The sequence below is a fragment of the Poecilia reticulata genome, chromosome 21 (genome assembly GCF_904066995.2).
Source record: "Poecilia reticulata chromosome 21, P_reticulata-male-v2, whole genome shotgun sequence".
NCBI classification, from domain to species: domain Eukaryota; kingdom Metazoa; phylum Chordata; class Actinopteri; order Cyprinodontiformes; family Poeciliidae; genus Poecilia; species Poecilia reticulata.
In genome coordinates this window covers 502,506-526,217 of record NC_088850.1, presented here as the reverse complement: position 1 = coordinate 526,217, position 23,712 = coordinate 502,506, and the positions used below count along the sequence as shown (strand labels likewise).

Here is a 23,712-nt window from a genome sequence, read left to right as displayed (position 1 = left end):
GACGGCGTGGTGTTGCTATAGCAACGGAATCAACTGAACTTCATAAGGAGACAGAAAAGAGCCGTTTATCGAGTTAAAGTCAAAAAGTTTGAATCAAAAAAGACCAACCGAGGTTTGGTAGGAAGAAACCACAGAGTTTCCATCCAATAATAATCCCAGGAGAGGATGAAGAAGAGCTGGAGCGCGGAGGAAAATCTGACCGTCAGAAGGAGCCGTTCAGCGGACGCTTGGTGGATCCAGAATCTGATGGAGTCATCTGATCAGGCTGTCTTCGGGAGGATCAATGTCAATGATCTGCTGTGAGAACAAATCACCATCCTTCCAGTATTATTCCTGAAAATAATTTATATCAGCGGCAGCGGGGCTGGTCAGCACATGAAACTACTTTTATTTTCTTTTATTGTTATTTACATGATGCAAGTGACTCATTTCCTCCTAAATTCAAAGGTTTCACAGACAAATTAGCCATTTACTGCTTGAATAGGTGGATACAGCAACTAAAGATGGCGCTAAAGTAAGAGCATCACTACGTTGAGATTACAGAAGCGCTCAACAAAGATCCTCTCTGAAATAGATCGCACACTCACACAGAAAAATCCTCCACCCACCAGAAAACTACGGAGGGCTAAAAGGGACAAAATAACTGAATACATAATTAAATTATGAATTAAATGTAGCATAAAATTATTAACTCTTTGGTGCAGAAAACTGATTGAAAATCGATTTATTTACTGCATGTTTGTGTCTGTTAGGTTAAAGCAGCTCTTTAAACCATTCAGACGAACAACAGATGATTCATTACCTGCGATAATAACTCAGAAATAGTCCCAATAGTTTAGTTTTATTTCTTTCCTATAGGGAAAGTTTCTGTTTATATCACAGGTTTGTGGTACATTTCTATACTAAAGAAAAAGATATAAAACGTGAGATATTTCACAATGAGGTATTAACATTCATGGAAAAACCTTATAAGCTTGTATTAAAGCAGGAAGTACGGCGGCCACCGTCAGAAAGGCTTACAGTATCAATTATGCCGCATGAACTGATCAGTAGGTTATTGCGAGGGAACGGAAAAGACAGAAAATCCCATGTCCCCTGGAGGCTTCCGTATTTCATGGTTCCTGTTCAGCGTCACCCATCAAGGTCGTGGGCGGAGTTAGTATAAGTTTAAGGTTTAATGTTGGACTGAAACGATAAATCAGATCAGTTGTGATGAATTAATCAATTAAATAATTGTCAACTAATGTAGTGATTGCTTATCGTTAACTGGAGTTCACAGACTCTAAAGGTAATTTGCTGAAAGAACAACATATTCTTTCAACATTAACAACATAATTAAGTCAAAACTGCAAAAAAAGTAAAAGCGTTTAGCATGAAAGATAAAACTTTGTAAATCTGTTGTAGAGCTGCTCTGGCAGCTTCACATTCTGGATATGAATCTTTTCTGAAATACGTTTAGCTATCCAGTTATTAATCAGCTAATCAATATTAATATCCAGATCAGCTGCATGTTAATGAGCGTTTCACATGTTGGTGTTCAAATCATTTTCGGCTGCAGATGAAGATCCAACATGATTATTACAGGGTTTGTGTCCCTGCAGGGAGAAGGCCACCCTTGCCCTGACGGTGGGCGGCCAGTCGGGCAACGTCGTGGCTCACGCCTCCCTCAGCGACCTGCCCCCCCCCACCGCCGCCGCCGCGGTCGGCCACACCGCCTGGGAGGCCTTCCTGCGCTCACACTGGCCCGCCGCCAGATGCACTGTGGGTAATACTGTGCAGTCAGGGCGCCTCTCACCACTGAGTGAGAACGGGGTCAGCACCGGCTCAGGTGGTCATAATGTTCTGCCTGTTTCTCCTCTGCAGCCGCTGAACTCTCTGTTCCTGCGTCTGTTCGTGTCTCAGCCCAGAGTGGCTGAATCCAGCCTGGAGAAGATCCTCAGGTAGGCAGAACCAGAACCAGAACCAGACTCTGAGCAGTCCTGGGTCACCAGAACCTTCCTGATCTTCCTACAGAACCGCCTTCAGCATCAATTCGGACCTGGAGCACGTCCTGCTGCTCTGCCCGGAAGACTGTCCTCTAGGTGAGACCGGCTGCTGACCCAGCCCGGCTTGAGTTCTGCTTTCGCGCCCTCCCTCCCTGACGACCCGTTCTGTGAGCAGAACCGGTTCTGGGGAAGGCGTTCCAGCTGCTGCACTGGGAAGCCGACGGCGAGGCGCCGTGTTCGGCTCGGATCTGCAGACGGGAGAATCACTGCAAGCGGCTGCAAGTCCGCCGAGCCCGGTGAGCTCCCCATCTGGACCTTCAGCACCAGAACCAGAACCGGCAGCTCCCCATGTCAGCCCCGAAGCAGGTCTCTCTGTCTGCCACTAGGTGGCAGGAGGCGCTAGTGAGATGATTTAACAGGTTTAGCATGTTATCCGGTCCTGGCGTTATCAATGCTCAGGTTATTCCTGTAGTTTTCTGCTTTGTCCTTCCACCAAACTTTCCTTCCTGCTATTCGCTCTGTGAACAGCATGTTTTCTCCAACATGCTGGATCAGATCCTTCCTGGTGGACCAGAGCTCCAGAACTAACAGCAGAACTCTGAGCTGGTTTGGAAGCTGTGAGTAAAATGTTTGGGTGACCAGCAGGGGGCGCCGTCTGACAGAGGGATGACCTTTCTATTTCTATAGATGTTAAAATTAAACAGATATCTGAGTAATATGAGGAGGCCTGGTTGATCTTTATGATTTGCAGTTTGTAAAGTATCACAGTCAAAAATGAACAATAATAAAATAGTGGTTCGTTTTTTAAAGTCATATTTTCACCATTTTATTAATTTAGAAATGTCACAGTCTCAACAAAATATTAAGTTAGGAAGCTAAATATTTAGTTTGGACATTCAAAGTTAAATATTTATTTAGTTTATAACCTATCAACCTTAGTCCTATCCCCCATGAGGCTTTGCGTGAATTACGGGCACGACTTCCGTCGCAAACCGGAACCGGCATTGTTTACATGTTAGCAACGCGCTAACAGGCTTTAGTCAGAGGTTGTCGGTTATAAAATATGTGAGAACAGCAGCTATCACAGCAATTATTTATCTTGGCTATTTAGTTTCAAACTATTTAGTTTACATATCTAGCTTGTTGATTAAATATTTAGTCTGAATTTAAATATTTAGCTCAAACTAAATATTAATTTGGATTGAAGGTTATTTAGCTTTTGGTTAAATGTTTACTTGGTAAGCTAAATAGCCTAGCTATACAGTTTATAAACTAGATTAAGTTTATAAACTATATATTTAGGTTATTTAGCTTGGCAAATAAAATGTAGGTGGCAAGCTAAATATTTAGCTCCAAGCTAAATGTTTTGTTTGACAACCACATAGACATAATCTCTGGTGGTAGACCCCGCATTGGCTGCTCCGGCGCAGGAAATACGGCGGCCATCTTGGAGAGGTCGTCCCTCCTACTTTGCTCAACCAAAACAGCAGAAGATGCCTCAGCACTGAGGGATATTGTTGTTCTGATCGATGGACTATTGATGTGAGGCTCCACAGACAACATTTCACAAGTAAGATGGACATATTGTTGTGTATATATTGTGATTAGAATATTACTTTACTGTATTTATGTCCACCGGCTAATAGATACCAGCTAATATTAGCAACAGTGCTCGGTGTAATACGGGTTCAGCCGCTATGAAGGATAACTGAGATTCTGTAAATCTAAAATAATTAATTATTCTCTAACATTGACTTAGATTATTTGACACAAGAGCCTATATTAGAAATGAAACAATATAACACATATTATAAAACTTATATTATGTGTTATAACATTCACCAGCAAAGTTTACACAGGTGGTAAAGACTATTATTTATATGTAATTCTCTCACTAGTAAGAAACATCCCAAATCTTCCGTTTTTGTTTTGAAGGTTTCCTAAAGACACGATGTGAGGAAGAAGAGGGAGAATCTATAAAGAGAGACGGATTCACTGATGAATCTCACATCGGAGTTTGGACTCAATCTCAGCTGCTGAGTCTCTGAAGATAGAACTAGTCGGCTGGAAAAAAAAAAAATATATATATATATATGTGTACAAACATGTATACAATATATATTATTCAGTATTAATCATTATTTGTGTTTGTATAGTTATATAAATATGTATTGATCTTACTAAATAATGTATTAAATAAATGATGAACGGCTGTGTGCTTTGTAATCTGCTCATCATACATCAATATCAGAATATTCCATTCCTATTCTATTGTTATAGCCACTAATATTTAAATATGCTGAACTATGTATTAAAAACATATTAAATAATACAATTGTTTATAAATGTAGCTTTGATAGATGTTTGAATATGGTTTCCAGTAACAAAAAAGCGTGTTATGATCGATTAAATGCTCTGATACGTCATTGAGCTGCTAAACACATAAGCTGAGTGGAGTGGTGGACTTCTCCAAGATGGCCGCCCGCTTCAAGATGGCCGCCCTAAATCTCGTCAGCGACAATAGGCGAGAGCGGCCATGAGGGTCTATCCTTATGTCTATGGTCAACCAGGTTGTTTAGCTTGCTAACATTTGGTTAGCTCTCTGATTTTCAGCTTGTAGTTGCTTCAGCAGCAGCTGACCTCTAATGATTCTCAGGCTCCTGGAGTCTGAGAAGACTTCACCTCTTGGTCTTCTCCGGTGAACTCATCAGTCTGACAGGAAGTCATTCTGATGAGTTCTCCAAAACCAGAACCTTGTTTCTGCTGCTCTGAGCTCGGCTCGTTTTGTCTTCCAGGGTTGCAGATTACGATGACGTCATGATGATCGTGAACAAGCAGAGGACAGTGCGCTCCATCCCTCTGGAGCCCTACGCCCTGATAGACGTCATCGAGTACCAGCACCAGAGGAGCCATGCTGCTGTCCTCCAGGTCTGTCCTGGTCAGTCTCTGCTGTTGGGTTGGTTCCTTCACGACCGGTTCTGAAGGAACCAACCCCCCACTGCATCTGGTTGCCATGGTAACATATGGTGCAGATGAGCTGAGGCTTGGCCAAACATGAGGAGCATGGAGGATGAGACTAAAACAAAGCAACAATATTTCATCGCTTGTGATACTAGCTGAGCTGCAGAAGAAGGAAGTAACTAAATAACTAGTTCAGTTACTTGAGTAACTTCATGGAAAAGTTTACTTTTACAGCACAGTACTTTTTATGTTGCTGAAGTAATATCAGGGTTTCCCCCAGAGGATTATAAGCCTGGCGGGCCACCAGTCTTTACTTGGCCCTCCCACCAGGCTAAGCATAGTTTGCTTATTTTAAAATCAGGCTTTTTATACACCACTACCAGTAAAGACAGATTAAGCATTGAACTGGTTCCCAAATTATGATGAGGCTCGTGCATATTAGAATTGTAACTTTTAACACAACCACAGTGGGGTGCTAAAGGACTGCGCTGGTGCCCCCGAAACCCTGAATATCATTATAAACTATGGCTCCTCTTTCCTCAGTAACATTTCTGGATACTGAGGAACGTCACTGGAAACAAACACAGCCATTCATTCTGTTCGAGTGAAACGCAATGAATAAAAACTGTTAGCTCTGCTGAGACCAACAACACACAGTCAGCTTCACCTCAGCCTGCCTGACCGTCTGGGGATTCCTGTGTGGAACACCTTCAGAAATATCTGCCAGGATTTATCAATATTTATACAACAAGGACAGCTATTATAACCAGCAGTTCCACTAATGCTAAAGCATTACGCCAACATGGCGTTTAGTGGCATTTAGTGGAAGCTAATGATAAACATGGCACTAACCTAACCCTAAGCTAATGCTAATGCTAAAGATGAAGCACTACACCAACATGGCTTTAGTGGAAGCTAAAGCTAAAGCACTGTACTAGCCTGTTATTTAGTGGAAGTCGATGCTAAAGTGCTAACTTCAACCATTTTGTTATTGTATTAGTTTAGCATGCTACAAACATAGCATAGCGCCTTCAACTGTGTCAAATCTGTCCCTACACACTGACCTTTACCGTTTGCTTCTCAGGAAGAAATTCTTTGGACCAGGTTGTTGCTTCCTGTTTTCCCTAACCCTAACCCTAACCCTGTTTTGTTGAGTTTTGCTAAATGTGTTGCTGATTCAGCCTAACTGACCACAGTTCAGATGTTTACTATGAAGCGACAAGTGAAGGTTCCTGAGGTTTTCCTTCCACAGGATGAAGGACGCATCGTTGGCTTCATCGCTGCCACCTCGTCTCCCAACGACCAGAAACTTCTGGAGCATTTTAACCTCAAGGAGTTTGATGGATTCTACAAACACAAAGTACCAGAGAAGGTGCTGTAATTCCACTTTACACAGCCGCATTCAGCTGGACCAGAACCAGAACCATGTCTGTCCCTGTGATGGTAGGAGGAAGAGGAGGCAGGAGGATCGAGCCGCCAGACTCCCCGGAAGTCCAACTCCTTCTGCATTCTGCACTTCATATCCCACGAGGACCACCAGACCCGGTAAACGCCGTCCATGAGAACCAGAACCATGCCCACTTCCTGTTTCCTGCAGCTGGAAAAACATCTGCTCAGGCTGGGACCTTTACCTGGGAACACTGGGTCTGACTGGGTCTGACTGGTTCTGACTGGGTCATGGAGAAGTTCTAACCAGTCTGTTCACAGTCAGGATCCACTTTAACTTTCCTGTGTTGTCCCGGTTCTGTTGGTTTCTGGAGCAGCGGCTCAGAACCTCCTGACCCATCAGAACCTCCTGGAGGAGCTCTGACCCAACACTTCCGTCCAACATTGCTTCAGCTCTCTGAAGAGCTGCTGCATGATTTGGACTTTGACTCTCCTTCACCACCGTGCTGAGCTGCTTGGTTCAGTCGTGACCTTTGACCTGTTTTCTGTCTGGTGGACTTCAGGTGGTCTTGGGATGACCTTTGACCCTTCCCGGGTAGCTTCCCGTTATCTCCCCATCCTGACTTCCTCTGTGACATCATAATAAAAATGGAGTGTGTTGCTGGTTCTGGTTCCGTCCTTTCCCAGTGGACATCGTTCCTGCTGTCCGTCCCGAGGCTCCGTGTTGCATCTGAAGCTTGGCAGCAGCGGTGGCAGCCGTCCAGCGCCAGTCATCTGCTGGGAGTGTTACCTGGCTCCCGCGGCGCGGCTCACCTCCCAGCTGTTCCCCCCAGGGGGCCCGGCGCCGGGCCCGCCGCCTCCCACAGAGACCCGGCGCGGCAGAGCCCAGCGGAGAGCCGCGGAGCGCCAGAAGCAGCAGATTGCTCCTCCAGTTGTTCCTCTGCTCAGCTTGGCTCCAACCTCACTTCACTTCTTCTTCTGTCCACAGATCGACAGACGGTCTGCCATACATGTTCCTGCTCTTCCTGGTAAGTATTAAACCTGGGACTCTTGTCAGAAAAGGACACCATCTTGTTTCAAGCCTGTAATCACCAAATATTGATTTAAAGAACCAGATTATTTAACTTATAACAGACACTTTCCCATGTTAATAAGTGACATTATCTGTTAGTGGAACTACAACTTTTTCATCAATATTAAGGAATTACTAGACAGAAATACTTGGTTATTATTTTGTGTTTTTGCAGTTTACTCATCGAATTCAAGATAGTATGACCACAGAACTGGAGACCAATTAGAACCGACAGAACCATGTTCTCAGGGTTCAATTACCTGGAAGTGACACTCTGGGTGTTTTAGTTTCACTTTTCCACAGCAGATTCCTGCTGACCGACACACAACCTGGATCATTATTCCATGCTGACTCTCTGCTTCCTGCAGGACCTGGAATATTGTCTGATCTTCGTTCCGTCTGCAAGTCCAGAGTCGCCGTGGTTACGGAGCTTTGTTCTGGTGCGGCCCCGTCCTAGCAGCCTGCAACTCACCAGCCTCTACATCACCCATAGGTCCAGATTCAGGTAGGTGCCGGGTCCAGGAGCAGATTCTGAGGGATTGCATTCTGGCGGTCGGATGTAGATTCTGGCGGTCGGATGTAGATTCTGGCGGTCGGATGTAGATTCTGGCGGTGGATAGAAGCAGATTCTGGCGGTCGGATGTAGATTCTGGCGGTCGGATGTAGATTCTGGCGGTCGGATGTAGATTCTGGCGGTCGGATGTAGATTCTGGCGGTCGGATGTAGATTCTGGCGGTTGGATGTAGATTCTGGCGGTCGGATGTAGATTCTGGCGGTTGGATGTAGATTCTGGCGGTTGGATGTAGATTCTGGCAGTCGGATGTAGATTCTGGTGGTTAGAAGCAGATTCTGGTGGTGGGATTCAGATTCTGGCGGTCGGATTCAGATTCTGGCGGTCGGATGTAGATTCTGGCGGTCGGATGTAGATTCTGGTGGTAGGATGTAGATTCTGGCGGTCAGATCTAGATTGTGGCGGTAGGATGTAGATTCTGGCGGTAGGATGTAGATTCTGGCGGTCGGATGTAGATTCTGGCGGTCGGATGTAGATTCTGGCGGTCGGATGTAGATTCTGGCGGTCGGATGTAGATTCTGGCGGTCGGATGTAGATTCTGGCGGTTGGATGTAGATTCTGGCGGTCAGATCTAGATTCTGACGGTCGGATGTAGATTCTGGCGGTCGGATGTAGATTCTGGCGGTTGGATGTAGATTCTGGCAGTCGGATGTAGATTCTGGTGGTTAGAAGCAGATTCTGGTGGTGGGATTCAGATTCTGGCGGTCGGATTCAGATTCTGGCGGTCGGATGTAGATTCTGGCGGTCGGATGTAGATTCTGGTGGTAGGATGTAGATTCTGGCGGTCGGATGTAGATTCTGGCGGTCGGATGTAGATTCTGGCGGTCAGATGTAGATTCTGGCGGTCGGATGTAGATTCTGGCGGTCGGATGTAGATTCTGGCGGTCGGATGTAGATTCTGGCAGTCGGATGCAGATTCTGGCAGTCGGATGCATATTCTGGCGGTCGGATGTAGATTCTGGCGGTCGGATGTAGATTCTGGCGGTCGGATGTAGATTCTGGCAGTCGGATGCATATTCTGGCGGTCGGATGTAGATTCTGGCGGTCGGATGTAGATTCTGGCGGTCGGATGTAGATTCTGGCGGTCGGATGTAGATTCTGGCGGTCGGATGTAGATTCTGGCGGTCGGATGTAGATTCTGGCGGTCGGATGCATATTCTGGCGGTCGGATGTAGATTCTGGTGGTTAGAAGCAGATTCTGGTGGTGGGATTCAGATTCTGGCGGTCGGATGCAGATTCTGGCGGTCGGATGTAGATTCTGGCGGTCGGATGTAGATTCTGGCGGTCGGATTCAGATTCTGGCGGTCGGATTCAGATTCTGGCGGTCGGATGTAGATTCTGGCGGTCGGATGTAGATTCTGACGGTCGGATGCAGATTCTGACGGTCGGATGTAGATTCTGGCGGTCGGATGTAGATTCTGGTGGTTAGAAGCAGATTCTGGCGGTGGGATTCAGATTCTGGCGGTCGGATGCATATTCTGGCGGTCGGATGTAGACTCTGACGGTCGGATGTAGATTCTGGCTGTCAGATGTAGATTCTGGCGGTTGGATGTAGATTCTGGCTGTCAGATGTAGATTCTGGCGGTTAGAAGCAGATTCTGGCGGTTAGAAGCAGATTCTGGCGGTTAGAAGCAGATTCTGGCGGTCGGATGTAGATTCTGGCGGTCGGATGTAGATTCTGGTGGTTAGAAGCAGATTCTGGCGGTTGGATGTAGATTCTGACGGTCGGATGTAGATTCTGGTGGTTAGAAGCAGATTCTGGCGGTTAGAAGCAGATTCTGGCGGTTAGAAGCAGATTATGGCGGTTAGAAGCAGATTCTGGCGGTTAGAAGCAGATTCTGGCGGTTAGAAGCAGATTCTGGCGGTTAGAAGCAGATTCTGACGGTCGGATGAAGGTTCTGGTGGTCGGATGCAGATTCTGGTGGTCAGAAGCAGATTCTGGCGGTCAGAAGCAGATTCTGGCGGTCGGATGTAGATTCTGGCGGTCGGATGTAGGTTCTGACTGTCGGATGTAGATTCTGGCGGTCGGATGTAGGTTCTGATGGTCGGATGTAGATTCTGACGGTGGGATGTAGATTCTGGCGGTCGGATGCAGATTCTGGCGGTCAGATGTAGATTATGGCGGTTAGAAGCAGATTCTGACGGTGGGATGTAGATTCTGGCGGTCGGATGTAGATTCTGACGGTTAGAAGCAGATTCTGACGGTTAGAAGCAGATTCTGACGGTCCATAAGCAGTGTTCTAGTGGAAACCATTTTGTCTCTGTTGAAGGACTGTGGATGTGAGGCAGGCGGTCCCTGAAGACAGAAAAGCTGTTTCTGATCTGCTGAAGAGTTTGAATCTTACCTGTTCGGTTCTGAAGGATCTGGGCTCTTTCTACCGGAGCCACAGCGACCCGGTGAGTCTGGATAAACTCATAGAAACAACAAATCTAGCTGCTTTTTTCTGAAGAAGTCACTTGCTGAGTATGGATCAAGGCTCAGTAGTGCGCCTCCTGACCACCGGGGGGCGTGTATGAGTGAGATGGTTTTATAACCCATGTGTGTCAAACTCAAGGCCCGTGGGGAAAATCTGGCCCACCACAGCTTTTTTTGCGGCCCTCTAGATTCTTGACTAAACATTAACTGCTTAACCATTATGTTGTCAATCAAATCAATGCAGTTTTTCTCTGTTTACCACCAAATTATATCATTCAGTCCCTCCAGTTTCTTGTGAACTATTGTGGACATCCATGCAAAATCAGCAAATCCTCGCAAGGCCAAATATTGCAGAGTTAAACAGTTTAGATATTTTATTTGTTAAAACAAAGATAGAACCCTTCGTCTGAGTTTAGCGTGGTGAAACGCAGCTGCAGTGCCTCCTGCTCTGATTGGGTGGGAACAGTGTTACTGCGTCTGACCAGGTGTGTGCTTCCTGTCAGGATGGTGTTCCTCTGCAGGCCTTCGTGGTTCTGGTGGAGCGGCAGCTGGTCGGCGTGATGATCATCAGGGACGAACAGGTAGCCCCTCCCCCTCTGCCACAGGCGGGACGCGCCGTCTCCCCCTTCTCACCGCACGCCGCATCTTCCAGGACGTGGAGTATCTCCGAGCTCACTACGACATCGACAGCTTCATCAGCTTTGGTTGCCATGGCTACCAGGAGCACGCTCAGATGCTGCACTTCCTGCTGAAGCCCTGCTGCTACCATGTGACCCGGCACTGGCTGAAGGAGGTGCTGCGGCTGGCCCAACGGTCCTGCCTGTACCACAGGGCCTACTCACCGCTGCTGGGAGAGCAGGTGAGCGGACCAGAACCGGGCCAGCCTGACCTCCTTTCTGAACCTGGTTGACCTTTGCCCCTCCCCTCAGACCTCCTGCTTCCACCCTCTGGCGTTCATCCTGAACTACTCGGTGCCGGTCCGGCCCCGCCAGCAGGTGGTGTACCCGCTGCAGGAGCTCGGCATGAACGCCCCGTCCCGCAGGATCACAGAGGAACAGGTGGGCCGGGCAGCAGCCACCAGGGGGCGCCACACACTGCTTAGGGTTAAAAACCAGGAAATGAAAAGCTCTCAATCTGCCTGGTGACAGGTGATGCTGAGCGGGAGTTCTGGTTGTGGTTTGTTCATCAGAACCTGCAGCAGCTTCTGCAGCTTCACCTTCATCCTCAGGATCTGAGATTTATCTAAAAGGCTCCACATTGGTGCAACACAGTCATGTGACTTCTCAGCACAACTTCTGGTAGCTTGTTTCGATTACCACTCTTAGCTTAGCATTTATTTTTTCTGATAAATCCTAAATGTTGCTTTGTGAAATTCCAGTTTGACATAGTTCAATGTTCAGGTTTAATGTTTATTATCATGCTCTTATTTTGAAGGGGTTGAAGACTGCTTATGCAACAGTTATGCTTCCTCTCCTCATATTCTCACTTTTTCTTTTCATTCATCAAATGTTAAGTATATAAAACTTAATTAATTTTACAGAATAATGAGCAAACGACAGGTGGGAACTAAAATACACAGAAATTCACATGAATGAATTGTTCATGTTCATGATTGAATTTAGTGTCATCTTCACCTAACTAACATGTTGGAACAGCCCACTAGGGACAAGGTTGTGCAGAAAATGGATGGATAGATGGAATAGCGATTAGCATTAGCAGAATTAGTGACTATTTTTAGTGCCTTAGGGTTAGCACAGCTAATGTTTATTTTTATTGCTTTAGGGCAGGGGTCCCCAAACTACGGCCCGCGGGCCAGATCCGGCCCGCCTCTACATTTGATCCGGCCCCCTGAACAATACCAGAGAGCATTCAGATTTCTTTTTTCATTTACCGTATTTTCTGGACTATAAGCCGTTTATATGTGGATTTTTCTTCAACCACCAGGGGGCTCTTTAGCAGGAAGTGAATCATTGGAAGTCTGGTTACTTGCACTCCACCATTGAGGCCACAAGCAGCAAAATGAGTAAGAAACAGATCAGATGTCTTTGGAAAGTTTCTTTGCAAAGGGGAAAAGGCCCAGAGAAGAGACAGGAGAATGGATTTATCCCGGACCGGTAGGTGAGTCCCACATTACAAGCCGCTCTGCGTAACATGCAGCAACCGGCTGCTAATGAGGCAATGAAGCTTCAAGCTGCTTCACCACGTAGAGACCAAGCAGGCTGTGGGTATGAGCAACACTTCGGGTGTTATTGTCTCCCATCACTCCCTGATGAACCGTCTGGTTGCAGAGAAACAAGCTCAGGGCTCCATTAGTCAGTATCGTGAGTTAAAATGTTCACAAAAGAAAAATGTTAGTTTTTGTGGCACATCTGTGTCTTATTTTGAAGGGATATATAAACGTTACCATAGCGACCAGAGTCAGAGCGTTTGGGTCGAGAGGAGAGGAGTAGAGCTTGTGAGTCTTAAGTCTGGTTTAGACAGAAAGATTTCAGAATGTCGGCCGATTCTCCAAACCTCTGTGACCACAGAGCTGATAAAGTCCAACAGGTTCGATCGGTTCGTGTGTCCAAGGCAGGAGCAACACGAACCGATTCCAGTCAGAACATCCCGATTCCAGAGGATAATCCAGTAAAACCCCCAACATGGCGGGAATTTAGAATAACCAACACGGATGACGATGTAGAAGCAATAGTGATAGTTTGTGGAGTCATTTTAAGAGATAAAAGACGTAACAAAAAGAAAAGGAGGTGGATGAAAGACGACGGGAGCAGCCGCTCTATTTGCTGCTCTATGATTTGGAGGTGAATGTTTTTTCATAGTTAACATTTTTAACTGAATAAACATAATAATGATCTTTAGATTTAATAATAAACATTTCCACATATCATCTCCGATATGTCAGCTGTTTGGGATTCCCCTCTGCTCTGACGTCACCGCGCTCTGATTGGCTGCCGTCACATTCAGCAGGTTGGATTTTCGTTCCCAGTCAGGAAAAATGGCCAAGACAACCCAAATAGGGCATATTCAGTATTTAGTGGGACACCAACATGCAGGAGCCTCATCTGACTGTTCATCCTCCTCCCTCCCCCCATCCCCCCAGTCCGCGGTAATAAACAGGTTGGGAGCACTGACTGGTTTAGCTCATGCTAGTAGAAGGATCAGCACTTTGACTGTTACAGTTCAGAAACTACCGTAATCAGTTCAGTTAAATCTAAACTTGGCAACTTTTTCTTTTTCAACGTAATAAATGTGGTATTCAGTTGACCTGTAATGACTCAGATGTTGGCTGTCCGTCCTCCTCTGCTGCTGCTGCATCGCTGTGGAAAACCTGGAGCGGCAGAGATATCTGAGGCTTATATGTGTATGTTGGTTTTAAAAAGCAACTTTGGGGTTGTGGCTTATAGTCCGGTGCGGCTCGTAGTTAGGAAAATACGGACTATAATACTTCCTGGATTTTTTCTGTGAAGAACCCAGAGAGGGTTATTTGATTGTGCTTTCTGGAAAACAATACATTTTGACATGTAGTCACTCCTGCAATCGTCACACCTTTTCTGTTACAAACTGACTCGGCCCCCAGCAGAGGAGGGAGAAGTTATGTGGCCCTCAGGAAAAGGTTTGGGGACCCCTGGTTTAGGGTTAGCGCTGCTAACATTTATTTTAGTGCTTTAGGGTTAGCGCTGCTAACATTTATTTTAGTGCTTTAGGGTTAGTGCTGCTAACATTTATTTTAGTGCTTTAGGGTTAGCGCTGCTAACATTTATTGTAGTGCTTTAGGGTTAGCGGTGCTAGCTTCTTAGTCCCCTGCCGTTCCAGAGCGGGTTCTGCTCAATAAACTGGAGTCATTTCCTGCCTGTAGACTGAACTGTGTGGTCTGTAATGGTCCAGATTAACCATTTTCCTGATGTTTAAACGTGTCTCTTTGTCTCCTCTAATCTTCCTCACCAGCTGATGTCTCTGCAGCTTTGATTTATTTTATTGTCCACACATTCACCATGCAGGCCCGGCTCACGTCACTCAGGCCCAGAACGCCCAGCGGTCGTCTCTGTGACGCAGAGCTGCTGATAAGAGCTTCATCCTGAGCTCTGTCTCAGCCTCCTCTTCCTCAGGATGATTTACACCACCCGCTCCTCTGCACAGCAGCAGCTGCTCCACCTCACATGCAGATGAGACATCAGTTTTCATCCGATCATCTCCTCACCTTCATTGAAACATGCAGGCATTTCATTGGCTGCCCTGCAGCAGGCAATCAGGAAGTCCCATTGCTGCCTCTGCTCTAAGATCTGTCTTCATCTCGGTAATAACAGCAAATCAAAAACATGCTTATCAATCTACAAACTGCTACCTGAAAGGAAACTACAGTGGAAAACTTTCAAAATAAAAGAATCATTGGTTCTTTTATAGAGACCTAAAGGTGGTGATGTTTGGACCACGTTCTGATTGGTTCTACCGACATGATGGGGTCAGCCTGGTTGAAGTTAGCGTGTTAGCATGGTCATTGGCTAACTAGCATGTTGCTGTAACCCAGCCTGTTTTACACCCAGGGACTCTGCGTTGCTAACGTCATTCTGTCAGGTGTGATGGGTGACGAAGCAGATGGGACGAACGACGGCTCCCTCCAAGTCCAGCCACAGAGAGGACGACTAAATCTGTGTCCAACCAGCAGAAACGTGTTTCTGATCAGAACGGCTAATGGAGCGCTATCAGTCGGCTCTCATGTTGAGCAGAAATCAGTTTTTATCTCCCAGCCTGCAGAGTCCACCAGCCGGACCAGAACCAGCTCCAGACGCTGTCCTCTCTGTCCCCTGCAGGTGCCGTTCGCTCTCAGCCTGATCAGTAGGAAGTTGACCTTGGAGCCGAAGGTCAGGGTGAACGCCAGCATCGTGGTGGTGGGGGCTTCAGACACCGGCCTGTCCCTGCTGGAGGAGCTCAGCTTCAGGTGAGTTTCAGGTTTCTGAGGTGAAAACGCCCGGCTGTTCATACCAGAACCAGAACCCGGTTGTTTCTGGTGACCGGGTCAGGTCGGGTCGGATGTTTTAGGTCCGTTTAAAGCTTTAGCACAGATTTAGGAGCAGGTTGATGCTGCAGCAGGTTGATGCTGCAGCAGGTGAAGCGGCGCCGCAGCAGGAGCAACGAGTTGCTGCGGCTGCAGATAGTTGCTAGGCAACCATGATACCGCCGTCCGGTACCAGGGTGAGGATGAGGAGCAGCTGGATCTGTTTGCCGCCTCTAATGAGGCAGTTAGAGTTCTGCCGAGGCGGGTCAGGCCGGCCCGCCGGGCCTTATCAGCTCCACCCAAACCTCATCACCGGGTCGGGTCGCTCAGATAAGGAGCCTCTCGGCCCGCTGCGCGTCGCCTGATAACAGAACCCATCTGGTTCTGTTTCAGAATGAACCTGCAGACGGAACAAACAGAACCGGTTCTGCTGCGGCTCCTCCTGCAGAGCCTGGATCGTTTCCATGACAACCCTGATGGAGGCAGCAGACGACTTCCTGGTTTACAGGACAGGTTGACATCAGACTTGGTGTAACCTGCAGAGGACAGAGCCTGGTTCTGGAAGTCCAGACCAGAACCAGGCAGCCGAGCTGATGGCGGTCCTCGGCATCGTCTCGGGTTGGACAGAACAACGTCTGGACTGCAGTGAATGTTAGCTAATCATGCCGACATTTTCCCATCAAAGATTTTCTTATTCACATTTTAACACATTTAATCGGAGATTTGTTCCCACCGGAACCTTTGTGTTCTTGTGTTTCTGGTACAACTGTAAATCTGCTGCGCTGCTACATCCACCACCAGCTGCTTCTATCGGATCATTTCTGCTCCTAACGGATCTGATCGGAGCCTGTCAGAAGTTATGCTAACAAAATTAGCATGTCGATGCTAAACATGGAGTCTCAGCACCAATAAATATTAATTGGTCAGAATTTCTGCTGTATTGTTTTTGCTTCTGGTCTCAGAGTGAGCAGTCTGAATGTCTCATTGCTTCATTTGGACCTGGTTCCATCCGGTTCTGTTCTGCTTGTCCTCTTCCAGCTCTCATCTGCTGTTCAACAATCTCACCCTCATCTCCACTCACGGTTTCCCTGGAAACTACGACCATGAGGACGTTGGCTTCCTGTCCACCAGGTGCTGCATGCAGAGATGTTCCAGTTCGGTTTTATTCCTGCAGCCTTCTGAGGCAGGAAATGACATCACAGTGACTTCCTGCCGTGTCCTGCAGCCACGCCTTCAGCAGCAGAGACCTGGCCCAGACCTTCCTGCTGTCCTGCACCCGCGTGGTGGAGGGGAAGATTGTGAGGATCGACAGGAAATCCAAATACGTCCTGGTGTCAAATGGGCAGAAGGTGGCCTACGACTTCCTGGTCCTCTGTACGGGCCTGCAGTACCGGGTGAGCCGGGCGCCGGTCCACAGGAACCAGCATGCTGCTGGGGCTGCTGGGAAATATGGGAACTCAAAATCAACCCTGACCTAAAGGAGGCAAAACCATAGACATAAGGATAGACCCTCATGGCCGCTCTCGCCTGTTGTCGCTGACGAGATTTAGGGCGGCCATCTTGGAGCGGGCGGCCATCTTGGAGCGGTCCACCACTCCACTCAGCGTTACGTGTTTAGCAGCTCAATGACGTATCAGAGCATTTAATCGATCATAACAGCTTTTTTGTTACTGGAAACCATATTCAAACATCTATCAAAGCTACATTTATAAACATTTGTATTATTTAATATGTTTTAATACATAGTTCAGCATATTTAAATATTAGTGGCTATAACAATAGAATAGGAATGGAATATTCTGATATTGATGAATGATGAGCAGATTACAAAGCACACAGCCGTTCATCATTTATTTAATACATTATTTAGTAAGATCAATACATATTTATATAACTATACACACACAAATAATGATTAATACTGAATAATATGGGATACATGTTTATATATGTATGTTTTTTCCACCCAACGAGTTCTTCAGAGATCCAGCAGCTGAGATTGAGTCCAAACTCCGATGTGAGATTCATCAGTGAATCCGTCTCTCTTTATAGATTCTCCCTCTTCTTCCTCACATCGTGTCTTTAGGAAACCTTCAAAACAAAAACGGAAGATTTGGGATTTATTTTACTAGTGAAAGAATTACATATAAATAATAGTCTTTACCACCTGTGTAAACTTTGCTGGTGAATGTTATAACACATAATATAAGTTTTATAATATGTTACATTGTTTCATTTCTAATATAGACTCTTGTGTCAGATAATCTAAGTCAATGTTAGAGAATAATTAATTATTTTAGATTTACAGAATCTCAGTTATCCTTCATAGCGGCTGAACCCGTATTACACCAAACACTGTAGCTAATATTAGCTGGTATCTCGCGGGTGGACATAAATACAGTAATATTCTAATCACAATATATACACAGTAAAATGTCCATCTTACTTGTGAAATGTTGTCTGTGGAGCCTCACATCAATAGTCCATCGATCAGAACAACAATATCCTCAGTGCTGAGGCATCTTCTGCTGTTTTGGTTGAGCAAAGTAGGAGGGACGACCTCTCCAAGATGGCCGCCGCATTTCCTGCGCCGGAGCAGCCAATGCGGGGTCTACTCTTATATTATGTCTATGCTAGAAACCGCCGACTTCTTCTGTGGTATTTTAAACCACAGGAAAAGTCGGTTGGCGACAGTTTCCAGCTCTGAGCGTTATAAACTAGCTAGGCGGTAGTCCTCCAGACCGCTAGGGGTAGTGTGGAGTCGGAAAAAGACATGAAGCATAGTGAAACCTTTTCTTTCTTCCTCACATCCCGTCTTTCCTGAGTCTGGTCCCAGATGATAACGGTCGGCTCCCCCTGGTGGTCTGGAGGACTAACGTCCAGTGGAGCCAGTTCCAAAGTTTCTGTTGGTTTTGCTGCATGCTGCATTTTTTGCAGCTGCATCGTTTTTTACGGAGCCCTGTAGGGGACAAGGGGAAATGTTTATCCTTTGCGTTCCCTCGCAGCGATGTCCTGATCAGCTCATGTGCTGTGACTATAACTGTAAGCCTTTCTTACGGTGGCCATCGTACTTTCTGCTATTATATGAGGTTTTTCCGTGTTTCTTAATATCTCGCTGTGGAATATCTGAAGTTTTATATCTTTTTCTTCAGGATAGAAATGCATCACAAACCTCTGATACAAACAGAAACTTTCCATAAGTAGGAATAAAACCACATCCAAGCTATTTGGACTATTTCTGCGTTATTATGGCGGCGGGACCATAAATCATCTGACGGTTCTGAGTGGTTGAAGGGTCGTTTCCATCCCAACCAACACGAACAAACCCGCAGCGAATACATTGATTTCCAATCAACAGCAAATATCGCAGTAAACATACTGCGAGGAAACGCAACAGAAACATTTTGTCCCCTACAGGGCTCCGTAATGTTTCACTTTTATTTGTTTTGGAGTTTTCCTGTTTTCTCAGCACAGCGCCACCTGTAGGCCGCCGCTGGAAGCCCTCAGACAGAAGCGTGAGCGTATTTAGAACCAGATGATGAGTATTAATATTATTGTCCTCCAGCTCTCCCCCTGATCATCCGGGACACTTCATAGCTCCCAGTTTGTGCTGAAGCAGCAACTTTATTTGGTTGCCATGTTTCTGGTTGCCATGTTTCTGGTTGCCATGTTTCTGGTTGCCATGTTTCTGGTTGCCTGACCAGCCGGTTGCCGTTGCAGCTCCCCTGCCCCACCGGAGTTGATGTTTCCCAGCCGGTCACCAACAGCCAGCTGGATCCTGACTGGTTCTGCCGCAGATACACGGGGCCGGTCCCCGCCAACCTGCTGACCATCAGCGACCTCCATGACGCCGATGCCGCCCGCCGCTGGTTGCAGGACAACTTTGTGGAGCTGCAGGGTGAGTTGCGCTGAGCTGTGTGACCGCCGCGCCGCTTCCTGATCAGATGCTCTCTGATTGGCTGAGCGGAGTCATGACATCAGCAGCTTCAACGCCTCTGTTCCCAAAAGAAAAACTTTCTGCTCAGATGTTTCTAAATGTTTCAATAAAACGCTCTGTGGTTGCCATGGTGACGCTGCGCTCTGGTTCAGCACCTCTGGGATTTAACTAGACCGTCTGACGGCCTAGTGAGGCTGAAGCTAATGGTTAGTTATTGATTATCCTGATGATTAATTGGATTTAAAAATGGTTCATTCTGCAGATTATTTAGGTTTTTTATTCAATATTAAAAATAAATCCAAAGATGCATTAAACCATTAAATCCGTTTTTAAAGTGCGTGACATCGATGTTGTAGCTAGCAGCTAGTAGCTAGCAGCTAGCAGCTAGTAGCTAGCAGCTAGTAGCTAGCAGCTAGTAGCTAGCAGCTAGTAGCTAGTAGCTAGCAGCCGGATCGTTAGCAGCACGATAAACGGCGACCATCCTGTCCTCCATGCCGCTTCCTTCCTGTAGTCCAGTGTTTCTCACCCTGTTTGGCCCAGCACCCCCCCAGCCTTCATCCAGCCCCCCCTCCCCCCCCCAGCCTTCATCCAGCCCCCCTCCCCCCCCCCAGCCTTCATCCAGCCCCCCCCACCCCCACCACCAAAGAGTTTGCAGGCTACTTTGCCCTGACTATTATTTTATCATTATTATTACTATCACTATTGTAGATGTTTTGATTTTTATGCTTGTTTCTGTTTTTATCATCAAAAATAATTTCCCAGAGAACAAAAAAGTCACGAGAATAGAAATTATTTTCACAGGCGTCTACAAAAAATGCAACAAACATTCAAGTTAAAATCTGTAGGCCTAACAGCCAATCAGAGTGGAGAATATATTCTTATTCTTTTCCATTTTCTAGTTGTTAAATATTCCACTAAATGACCAGATTAAAGATGTTCAACATGCCAGTTTAAACTCTGATCTATTAGCAACCGACTGAGCTGCAGCATTAAAACATGGATAGAATGTAACTACATTAATCAAAGCTCTTCTTCTCTTCAGGGTTTCTGGTGGTGCAGCTCTGTGCTGCCTTCAGGAGAATGGGACATCAGAGCATCATCCATAAAACTTCATGTGGCATTTATTGTGCAAACCAGAGCTTTCAGTGGAAAAACTAAAGTTCCTTTTAATGCCATACAAATATGAGACAGAAACATGGATTATATCTTTATATAGACCTGTCTATTGATTATAGATTAATAGTTTTACTGGACAGAAATTACAAAGAATAAATCTGGTTCTTAATCATCCCCGATGTTTGACCTCTGACCCCAGATAACGCCGTCGTCTACGGAAACACCCTGGACGCCTACGTCACCGTTCAGACCCTGCTCTCCGTCGGTGTCCAGGGATCCCGGATCCACCTGGTCCGGCCCCCCCCGGTGACCCGCCCCGCCCCTTTCCCGGACACGGGCGTGGACAGAGCCGTGGCGGCGGCCATGAAGGGCGCCGAGGTCCAGGTCCATCAGAACTGCGTCCTGGCTCAGATAAATGACGGCGAGCATCCCGATCCCATCGCCTGCGTCTCCTTCACCAGCGACTCCAAGCCGCTCCGGTTGCAGTGTGGAGTGAGTTTCTCCTCTGGTCCAGGGGCCGTTTCTGGAGCAGGACTGGACCGATCCTGGACCGGTTCTTGCTTTTCAGAACTAGCTTAAACACTGAACCGGACGCTCTGACGGTTCTGTTCAAGTTTCAGAGTGTTAGCAGCTGTTAGCTCAGGGTGCTAGCAGCTGTTAGCTCAGGGTGTTAGCAGCTGTTAGCTCAGGGTGCTAGCAGCTGTTAGCTCATGGTGTTAGCAGCTGTTAGCTCAGAGTGTTAGCAGCTGTTAGTTTAGGGTGTTAGCTCAGGGTGTTAGCTCAGGGTGCTAGCAGCTGTTAGCTCAAAGTGTTATCAGCTGTTAGCTCAAAGTATTAGCAGCTGTTAGCTCATGGTGTTAGCAGCTGTTAGCTCAAAGTATTAGCAGCTGTTAGCTCATGGTGTTAGCAGCTGTTAGCTCAGGGTGTTAGCAGCTGTTAGCTCAGGGTGTTAGCAGCTGTTAGCTCAAAGTGTTAGCAGCTGTTAGCTCAGGGTGTTAGCAGCTGTTAGCTCAGGGTGTTAGCAGCTTTAGCTGCTGTTAAATCTTACATTTTTCTGGGGTAAGTCTTAAACTTTAGGTGAATTTTGTGTTTCCATGAACTAGAATCCAGAATTATCTGAATGAAAGGATCAAGATGCTCTTCTCGTCCTGCTGCAGGTGTTCCTCAACCTGTCCAGTGAGGGAGTGGACTATGACTGCTTCCACAGCATCAGCGGCTGCTTCCTGCCCTTCGATGGCCGCCTTGTGATTAACAGCCGCTTCCTGACAAGCGACGCCTCCATCTACGGCGCCGGCCCGCTCACCAGGTTCTCCTGCAGCTACTACGCAGACGAATGGTCGCACGCCAACTTCAGCTCCCGGGACGTGGGCCGCGACGTGGCGGCGGTGCTGCTGGAGCAGCTGGACCCGGCCTGGAAGGCGCCGGTCGAGCCGCCCTCCGAGCCCGAGCTGCTCATCCCGCTCTACTGTCGGCCCAGGATCCGAGGTCCGTTTCAGGGTCTCTGCGTTGGGCGGGAACAACGAGCTCTCGGCCTCTCAGCCGCCCACGCGCCGGCGGCTCAGAGCGCCACTAGGGGCTGCTTCACGCAGCAACACGCAGGATGCTGCAGCTGTTGCTGCAGCTGCTGTCATTCAGCCACAGAAACCAAACAGCGGCTAAACGTCTCCACGTTGCCCTGGATCCGGCCTGCGGCTCGGGCCTCCTGTCCGTCCCGGGGACTAACGTCCAGCGTCTCCGTCTGTCTGCAGGAGCGACTCTTCCTGGTGGATTTCACTTCCTGCATGTGACCAAACCCAGTCCCAGCCCGCAGACCAGCCGTCGTTTCCAGTTGGTGAGGTCCCGTCAGACCCGGTTGGTTCACTTTACCTGAACCGGCTGCTACTTCATTCATTAGCCGCCACAGAGGAGATCTACCTGACCAGCACCAGCTCAGGGCTTTAAAAGCGCTGTGTGATGAGTCTGTGATTGTTGGTTCTCATCATGTCCGACTTCATTCAGTGGGCATCAGCATTTAGCATGTTATCTTTAGCTAAACAGCAATATGACTGTGGTAGCTTTCGAGCTAGCAGTGCTAACCGGTTAGCGGTTAGGGGTTAGCGGTTAGGGTTAGGGTAGCTAAACAGCAATATGACTGTGGTAGCTTTCGAGCTAGCAGTGCTAACCGCTATGCACATATCTATATACTTCCTGGTAATATTAATGGTTCTGATAATGTTAGCCAAGTTAAACACCTAAAGTAAATGTAACTAGTTACTTCCAGAACCCAAAGCGGGTCAGTGGTTTGGTCCAGCAGAACCACAGTACAGGAAGTGGTTGTACAGGTTCGGCCATCTTTAGCGGATTTCTCCTGACTCTGTTGTGTCGGGTTTCCGGCTGGTTCCGTTGCCATGGAAACGAACCAGAACCAGGCATGTTCTCCTCCGTGTGGCGCCGCAGGATGAAGTGATGGTGACGGGAGCAGCGCGGAGCGGGGATTACTTCCGGCTCCAGCTGAGCCCCCTGCAGCTGGTGGAGAGCCTCACCTGTCTGTCCCTGAAGCCCCTCCCAGTGGGGAACTACCTGAGCCTGTTCGGCCGCCACCAGGAGCTGCTGGGCCAGCTGCTGGACCGGTACCGCCTGGGCCTGGTGCCCGACCTCTACAGGTGGGACTGGAACCAAACCTGTTCTGGTCAAAGCGAGCCCGGTTCTGACCCGTCTCCTCCTGTCCTGGTGTTTTTCTAGTTTCTTCACACAGAGGGGCTGTCTGCCCATTTTCCACGACCGCTTCCCGGACCTCCACCAGAGGGCGCTGGAGCTGCTGGCCCAACGGCTCAAGGTGCGTCAGCTCCTTGCTGAGGATGATGAAGGAGGCCTTCCTCCTCCTCCTCCTCTTCCTCAGAGTCGGTTTGGTAGAGGAGGAAAGGTAACTTCCTGTAGAAACCAGTGTTTCCTCCTCTGCAGCGCGGCGGAGACCTGGAGTCCCTCAGCCTCCATCGGCCAATCAGGATGGACGCTGAGACCCAGGTCGCTCTGAGGAACCGAGCGCTGGCCTTCCTGGTGGACCACCAGAACCTGCTGCCCATGTTCTACATCCCGGAGCGACCCGCACCCTTTGGACACTTCGGCCACTCCCCGGGACACTACGGACACTTCAGACACAACGACCACTCCGGACCGACCGGGACCGACCCGACTGACCCGACCGACCCGTCCGGACCTGCGGCTCAGATCTGACCTTCCTGGTTTCACTGGAACTATTGTCACCTAAAGGCTCAATAAAAAGCTGTGACCTTTGA

At 47.7% G+C, this 23,712-nt stretch overlaps 1 protein-coding gene across 1 annotated transcript; it reads left to right on the top strand.

The window, feature by feature from the left end:
- The first annotated feature begins 8 nt into the window (after positions 1–8).
- cfap61 (cilia and flagella associated protein 61) lies at positions 9–23,712 on the top strand. The gene is made up of 24 exons (XM_081602129.1): positions 9–299; positions 1,602–1,761; positions 1,864–1,940; positions 2,014–2,081; positions 2,161–2,281; positions 4,781–4,913; positions 6,199–6,318; positions 6,394–6,491; positions 7,321–7,360; positions 7,773–7,909; positions 10,246–10,372; positions 10,895–10,972; positions 11,044–11,250; positions 11,321–11,449; positions 15,200–15,327; positions 16,423–16,515; positions 16,610–16,778; positions 19,105–19,282; positions 20,637–20,929; positions 21,595–21,922; positions 22,186–22,268; positions 22,874–23,079; positions 23,159–23,252; positions 23,378–23,712. Exons 1-24 carry the CDS (start codon positions 166–168, stop codon positions 23,648–23,650), a joined length of 3,474 nt encoding a protein of 1,157 aa, XP_081458255.1. The 5' UTR covers positions 9–165; the 3' UTR covers positions 23,651–23,712.

What these genes read in the sequence shown, in the direction of transcription:
- cfap61 (XM_081602129.1), top strand. Translation starts at nt 166, where the DNA reads ATGAAGAAGAGCTGGAGCGCGGAGGAAAATCTGACCGTCAGAAGGAGC. An exon ending in ACCCATAGGTCCAGATTCAG is followed by an intron (nt 7,910 to 10,245) that starts GTAGGTGCCGGG and finishes TCTCTGTTGAAG; the next exon opens with GACTGTGGATGTGAGGCAGG. An exon ending in GCAGGATCACAGAGGAACAG is followed by an intron (nt 11,450 to 15,199) that starts GTGGGCCGGGCA and finishes TGTCCCCTGCAG; the next exon opens with GTGCCGTTCGCTCTCAGCCT.